Consider the following 7942-nt stretch of genomic DNA (forward strand, 5'->3'; position numbering starts at 1 on the left):
GGAAGTTTAAAATTTATTTTTCTCTAAGATATTATTAGAGTTTTCATTTAAAAAGTTCAGTTCAAGTTCAACAAAGTTTCCAATTCCCTTATTATCAACATGATATACAGTGTTTATAATGATGACATAAAGGCATTGTGAGATCCTTGTATTAGTTTTCTAGTGATATGTAACAACTGTTTTCCTTTTGTTGAATCTCTCTTTCATATTGAATTTTTTTTGCCAGAAAGAGTCCAGACCCTTTTAAGGGATCACTTCATTAGGTCAGCCTTCTCTCCTTCAAGAATAATCTCCCTTTCTTAAAGTCAACTGATTGGAGACCTTAATTATATCAGCAAACTCCCTTTTGCCGGTGACATACCATAATTATAGAAATGAAATCCAACCTATTCATAGTCTTACCCCCACACAAGAGGAGGGAATTATGAAAGGCATGTATGTCAGACAGGGGTTTTGGCGCCATCTTAGAATTCTGGGTTTGATTTAATAACAGGACTGTAGCCTAGCCAAGTCAACACATCAAAAAAGATATCACAATCCTGAAACATCAAGTAAAAATTTGGTTTGAATTTTAGTGTTATAAATGTTATTGTGATTTTTGTTTGTTTTTTGATGGAAACGTGTTCTCTGCATTTATGGATGTTTGCATGTATCTATTTGAAGGAGAGACACGTTTAGTTGATCGGAGTGATCTCTTTTTCAGGTTGTCCCATTTTTGTACACAGCGATAAGAAAAATGAGATCCTGGGGTTTAATAACACTTAAGCTTGGAAGCAAAATTTAAACACTCATTCATATGCCACACCCTCTTAATATGATTTCTTTGCCTTTCCAATAGTAAGAAGTTAATTTTCCCAGGAACCACTCTGCCTGACCAGAAATTGGGGGAGAGTGATGGACAGAGTTATTAGCCATAGCTCAGGTGGAATAGGATGTAGATGCCATTGGATTATCTTTCTTAATCCTGAGATGGGAAAAAATTTCTGATCTTATTCTTAATCCATTTTAAGCTTAATTTATTTTCTTAGTGTCATAGAAATTCAGAGCTGAAAGGGGTCTCAGAGACAGATCTTGTCTTACTCTCCCTTGGGGAACAAGAGTTAGCGTCATCTAACTAGCTGGCTACCATCTAACTATGGTAGCCAATCTACCATAACAAATCAATAGCTTAATGGGCATATAAATGGTTTTAGATAAAACATTGGGAATTTTTTCCCCTCAGCATCTCAGTTGGTTCTTAAATGTCCAATTCAGTGATTCTCAAATTTTTCCCCTGTAACAAATTAGAAAGAGGTAACACATTCGTGTCAGTGACAGGAGCTAAACTCCAGCAGAAATCTGCAGCAGTGATTTTAAACTGAGAGCATGATGAGCATCCAACTCCCCAACTCCTATCCCCCACTTACCATCAGGGAACATATTAAAAGCTTGGGGTGAAAAGGGAGAGTGTGTGAAGCTTGAATAAACCCCAAGTGATTTTGATAAGCTCCAATTAAGAATCATATTTTTTTGTTCTATAATCCCACTCTCTTTCTGTCATTGAAATGTCTCATATTTCTTATGATTTCTGCATAGGATCTTGGAGTCCTTGAGTAGTCATCTAGTTTATCTCACCATCTAATTCACAGATTATTTCTATCATGCCCCAGGTAGTTGGCCATTCAGACTTTTTACCTAAATGCTTGACATGATGAGACATTATTACTTCCCAGAGGATCTTGATCTGTTATCAGGCAGTTTCATTTCTTCCTTAAGTCAAGCTAAACTTGCTATCCCTGTAATTTCTCACTCACTGGAAGGACTTTAGTATTTCTCCCAAGTTTATTCTTCTCTAGGATAAAAATCCCCAGCTCTTTTAGCCATTGCTCATGGTTTCAGGATCTCCATTCCAGTCGTCTTCCTTTGGAGCAGTTCCCTGTTATATCTTTAAATGTGATGAGTAAAACTGAACTCAAGACTGCATTTGTTGGTCATGCCCTTCTACCTTCCAAGTTACCATTGTTTCTGTAACTCTCTGACAGGTCTTTCTTCTCTGTCATCTATTCTCCACATGGCTGCCAAAGAAGATCTTAAATAAGTAGGTCATTTTTCTTCCCTATTTGAAGCCTTCCAATCACTTGTCCTTGCTCTTAGAATAAAATCCTAACTCCTAACAAGCTGCTAAGACTCAACGTGATCTTGCCCCAGCAAACACTTCCCATCCGATCTCGTATCACTAAGTTCCAGCCACAGTGGCCGTCATTTGGTTCCCTGGACTTGTTCCTTTGGCATCTCTTCTTCCCTGGGCACACGGCAGGCTCCTTCCTGTCCAAGGCTCTCTTCCAGGTTCTCTCCAGAGATCTTTCCTTAATGCCCTGAGAGAGTCTGTTCCTCAGCTCCTGCCCTGCTCAAGCTCAGGGCCCCCTGCCTTGTTCACTGCTGGACTTTGAAGAGCCGAGAGGAGTACCTACCCATGGTGGAGCTTTCAATAAATGTTTGTGGGATAAGTGAAAAATTAGTGGTCAGACCAGAGTCATATACACCTCTTATTTTCATTAATAATTTCTATTAATGTATCCTAAGATGGTTCTGTTGAATAGGGGTGAGGCCACTGAAAGAACATTTCATTATCAGCTCATATTGAATATGAGATCAGACACTGGCTGTGTTTTGAGGGTAGAGCTGGCAGCATTTGCTGTTGGACTAGATGTGGGATGTGAGAGAAATCAAGGAGTCGGGTAACTCCAAGGTTTTGTCCCTGAGCAGCTGGAGAAGTGGAGTCCCCACTACTGAAATGAGGACAACTGGGAAGGGAGGTTTGATGGGAGGTGGGTGGGAGAATATCAGGAGTCAGTTTGCTACATGAAAACTTAAGAAGCTTAAGAGCCTTGATTCACTGTGCCTCAGTTTCCCTGACTATAAGGAGGGGTTAATAATTCCTCATATGATAATTGTGAGGATTTGAAGAGTTAATGTGCATAACTCAAAATAATGATGGTAATAGGTAAGGAGGAATAAATTGATTAAACATAGTTATTAAATCATCGAGCTTTTACCAAATCCTCTGGGCATTAGACATCAAAAGCCTAGGCATGATTCACAACATTTTTTTCTAGTAGGATTTTACGCTGTATGAAGTGGGGTTTTGGGGGGTATAGGAAGATGATCAATTATATGGTTGGAAATTAAGGTATTGATTCAGAGTATCTAAAAATATATATCTCTTCGAAGAGATCTAAAACCATGGGAGCATCAAAAAATTGTCTTCTGTTCACTTGCTAAACTATCATGACGACTGTAACCTTGTGTTGAGTCTCTACTATGTATAGGGAAAAACACTAGATTCTGAGAAGCTAATTTCTCTAAGAAAGAGTTCATAATTTTGTTATATTCTGGTTATTAATATAAACATTTTTCCAGGGTTTAACATAAGCTTAACACAAGAAATGTGTGTGTGGCTATCATGGAATGGAAGGCCACAGAGTTCCTCACCCACTGATCCTGAGGGGCAGAGCAGGCTAGGATTTGAAGGAGAGGTGTTGATTTCAGAGGAATGCCAGTGCGTGCTTAGGGCAGGATTCAGAAGTGCTCTTCCTACAGGACAGCCCTCTGTACAGGCAAACGTGGGAATGCTTTCATTGCGTTCACCTGGCTTTATTGTTAGAGAAGAAATTTCCTAGCTAAAATTATGAGCTTAAGGGCTTGTAACATGCAATTAAACTTAATTTTTTAAAAGTTCTAAACAAATCTTATTTGAAGTCTTAATATCTTAATTTCGTTTACATAGAATGTGTGGATATCTTTTCACTGTAAAAATAACATGTGACCCACTTCATAACAGCTTCCTTAATAACCTAAAGCCACTCATGTTACTTTACATGTAAACAAGGCTTCTGAAGCCTAATTATTCATGAAGAAGTCTAATATTGCAGAATAAGTTAGAGAAAAGGTCAGGGCTCATCTCTCTTGGTCTTAGTCATGGAGAGGGTACCTAGTGATACAGCTTCCTCCCTTGGGTCCCCTGAGTCAGTCTTTGCAGGAACACTTCATTGTTGCTTTAGGTAAACTCTTGGCACTTTACACATACGGGTATTCAACATACAAATGTAGAATAATAGTTGTATTACTAGTTAACATAACTGAGTACTTGGTAAATGCTGAGCTTTGTTTCAAGCCCTTTGCATATACTTTATTAACTGTTAATAGTTATAACAATCCTTCAAGGTGTAGATACTATTAATATGTTATACCCGTGTAACAATGGAGGACACTGAAGAACAGAGAAGTGTTAAGACATTGTCAAGGTTATGTAGATTGTTGTATTAGAATTGGGTTCAAACCCAGGCATAGTGGCCGCAGAGCCCTGTTCTCAGCTACCGTGCTATACTACCACCTTCCATAACATATAGTTTAGTAAAAATTTGAGAAACACTTATTAACTATAGTTTTTTGTTTCATAAATAAAATTTGTTATATAAGTAAATTATGTATAATTTGTTTTGTGTATGTATATAAATATGTGTAAGAATCAAGGCCACCACTTTAATTATCTTTATTTTCATCTCTACATTAAAATATATGGTATAGACCATTTGCAGGATTTGAAATGATTATAGTAAATATTAATTGTGATTTTTGTTTTCTTTCTCCCCAGTTCCGTGGTTTTCTCCAAATGAAAATATTCTCATTGTTATTTTCCCAATTTTTGCTGTACTCCTGTTTTGGGGACAGTTTGGTATCAAAAGTAAGTATTTCAACTTTGCATTTTTGTTTCAGTGATGAAATTTTTATTTCTAGGAGACATTATTAGTGAAATATTTAAATAAGTTGTTTTAGGAAGAGTATTATTATAATAAACAAGAATATGCAGTTTGAATAGTAGTAGTCTCCTTGAATTATGTATCGCTGCCCATATTTTGCTACAGTTCACATTTAATTCCTAAGAAGGTGTTTTTTTTATTTGTTGTTGTTATTATTTATGTATTTATTTATTTACTTATTTCAAAATATTATGGGGTACAAATATTTTTGGTTACATGGATCACTTTTGTGATGCTTGAGTCAGGGTTAAAGTGTGGCCATCACCCAGATAGTGTTCATTGTGCCTGTTAGGTTTTTGCCCATCCCCTCCTCCTCTCTCCCGCTTACTTGATTTCCATTGAGTTTTACTTCCCTCTGTGTACATGTGTGCTCATCGGTTGGTTCTAATTTAATAGCAAGTACATGTGGGGTTGTTTTTCATTCTTTAGATACTTCACTTAGGATAATCATTTCCAGTTCTATCCACATTGTTGCAAAGGCCTTAATTCATCTTTCTTTGTGGCCGAGTAGTATTCCATAGTGTATACATACCATATTTTGTTAATCCACTCATGAGTTGATGTGCACTTGGGTTGATTCCATATCTTTGCAATTGTGAATTGTGCTAAAATAAACATTCAATATTTTAAAGGTTGCAGAATAAATTAAATCAGTATGATTTATTCCTTGCCTGGATAAATGTTTACTAGTCTTCAGGGTACTACTACAGGGAAAGTAGGAATAAATCTTACATTTGTCTTTTTGATAAAATGACTTCTTTTCCTTTGGGTAAATATTCAGTAGTGGGATTGCTAGATCAAATGGTAGGTCTACTTTCAGTTCTTTGAGGAATCTCCATAATGTTTTCCGTAGAGGTTGTACTAATTTGCAGTCCTACCGAGAGTTATAAGCATTCCTTTCTCTCTGCATCCACACCAGCATCTACTGTTTTTGGACTTTGTAATAAAATACCCATTCTAACAAGGGTAAAGTGAGATCTCATTAATTGGCATTTCCCTGAAGATTTAGTAACATTGATCATTTTTTTCATATGTTTATTGGCCATTTGTCTTCTTTTGGAAAGCTTCTGTCCATGTCTTTTGCCACTTTTAATGGGGTTGTTTTTTTCTTGCTGATTTGCTTGAGTTCTTTGTAGTTTCTGATTAATAGCCCTTTATCGGATGTATAGCTTGTCAATGTTTTCTCCCATTCTGCAGGTTGTCTATTTGCTCTGTTAATTATTTTCTTAGCTGTGCAGAAGCTTTTAATTTAAGCAAATTTCATTTATTTATTTTGTTTGTTGCTGTCATTACCATTGGGGTCTTTTTCATAAATTCTTTGCATAGACCAATATCTAGAAGAGTTTTTCCTACATTTTCTTCTAGAATTCTTATGGTTTCACGCCTTAGGTTTAAGTCTGTTAATCCATCTTGAATTAATTTTTATGAAAAGCGAGAGATATGGATCCTGTTTGATTGTTCTGCATGTGGCTATCCAATTTCCCACCACTATTTATTGAATAGGGCTTCTTTTCCCCAGTGTATATTGTTGTCTGCTTTGTCAAAGATCAATTGACCGTATAGGGATGGTTTTATATCTAGGTTCTCTGTTCTGCTCCATTGGTCTATGTTTCTATTTTTGTGTCAATACCATGATGTTTTGGTTACTATAGCCTTGGAGTATAGTTTGAAGTCTGGTAATGTGATGTCTCCAGATTTATTCTTTTTGCGTAAGATTGCTTTGGCTATTCAGGTTGTTTTGTGGTTCCCAAAAAAGCATAGAATTATTTTTTCTAGAATCTGTGACATATGACGTTGGTGGTGTTGTTTTAATCTCTCAAGAATGAATGATGGGAATATTAGTAATAACAATACCTAAATTCATGTAGCATTTTAATATTTACAGAACATTTACACACATAATATTTTATTTGGTAAATAGATAGTAACAGGCTACCTTAGTTTAAGATAGAATGTTATACTTTGGAGAATTTAGATTCCCCTCTTTTTATTTTCCCAGTTTGAATTTCTCTGTGTACATGTGTTCACTCTTGGAAAGGCCCAGTTGGAACCATGTTTTGTCATCCTCACCAAGCAGTTCTGTAGCCTCTAAACAGGCAGCCGTGGGAGAATTGTGTTCTGTGATCTTGCTTTCCTGTAATACTCATATAACCAGACTTCTGAGGCAAATCTTGATGCTGCATCAGATTTAGCATCAACAATATAGAATTGTCATTACTAAGTAAATAGGTAATATGCATTCTGATTAATGTTTATACTCAACTATATTTATCTATTTTGGTTAAGGTAATTTACTAAATTACTGAAATCCTGAGGTGACAGTCTAAACTTTTAAACTTTTAAAATGTAATATTTATTTCTACTTTCCCTATAGTACCCTGAAAACCAGTAAAAATTTATCCAGACAAGGAATAAATAATACTGATTTAATTTATTCTGCAACCTTTAAAATATTGAAAGCTAGTAAAATATTATAGTAGGTTGGCCACTACAATATTCTGTATTTCATGAATTTTACTTTTACTCAGAAGTTTAAGCCATGTGTATCTATAGTGATATGTAAAAATGGTAAGGAGATGACTGATTATGTTTTAAGATCTTTTCTCAATGTGTGGCACTCTGGAATTGCTTAGCGATTTCAGAGATGTTCTCAACTTTTGTCTAAGATGATAGAAAAGGGAAGAAAGGGCTGAAAGTGGCAACTGTCAAGTCATTTCACAACTCGTACTTTCAAGACAGTAAGCCTTTTATATCAAGATGCTGGTATGGCATCAAGACCTATTCTGTCATCACTGATATTAGGGAAAGCTTTTAACCATATTGGCAGACCCAGGCTTTAAGAGCTAAGTCATATGATTTGGGCAGGGAAGACTGTGAAATTATTTCACATTAGTGTGATTTTTTGAGTTTGGATTGATAGACGTTTGCTGATCATGGCTTTATCATTAGTGATATCATTTTTAGCGGAATGAACCAGGAGTGAATCTGTTCACTATCAGCTGAATTTTTATAAAATGAGCTTTACAGGTTTTTTTTTTTCCCTGACTTAAAGTAATACATATCACTTTAGAACACCTTATACTATATAGGAAGTTATAGAGAAAAACAGAAAATCATCTAGAGTCTCAAAGCCTAGAAATAAA

At 35.8% G+C, this 7942-nt stretch overlaps 1 protein-coding gene across 4 annotated transcripts in view; it reads left to right on the forward strand.

The window, feature by feature from the left end:
• The window catches only part of CD47 (CD47 molecule), a 65935-nt gene that overhangs the window by 26869 nt on the left and 31124 nt on the right, over window positions 1-7942 (forward strand). For all 4 annotated transcript variants that reach the window (XR_001137573.1, XM_012646102.1, XM_012646107.1 and 1 more), the window contains exon 3: window positions 4634-4723. Coding sequence is in view for 3 of the 4 variants with exons in the window: in XM_012646102.1 (XP_012501556.1) it covers window positions 4634-4723 (90 nt within the window). In the remaining variant the exon portion in view is untranslated. The remainder of the gene's footprint in view (window positions 1-4633; window positions 4724-7942) is intronic.

The sequence above is a fragment of the Propithecus coquereli genome, unplaced genomic scaffold (genome assembly GCF_000956105.1).
Source record: "Propithecus coquereli isolate 6110/MARCELLA unplaced genomic scaffold, Pcoq_1.0 Scaffold105, whole genome shotgun sequence".
NCBI lineage: Eukaryota > Metazoa > Chordata > Mammalia > Primates > Indriidae > Propithecus > Propithecus coquereli.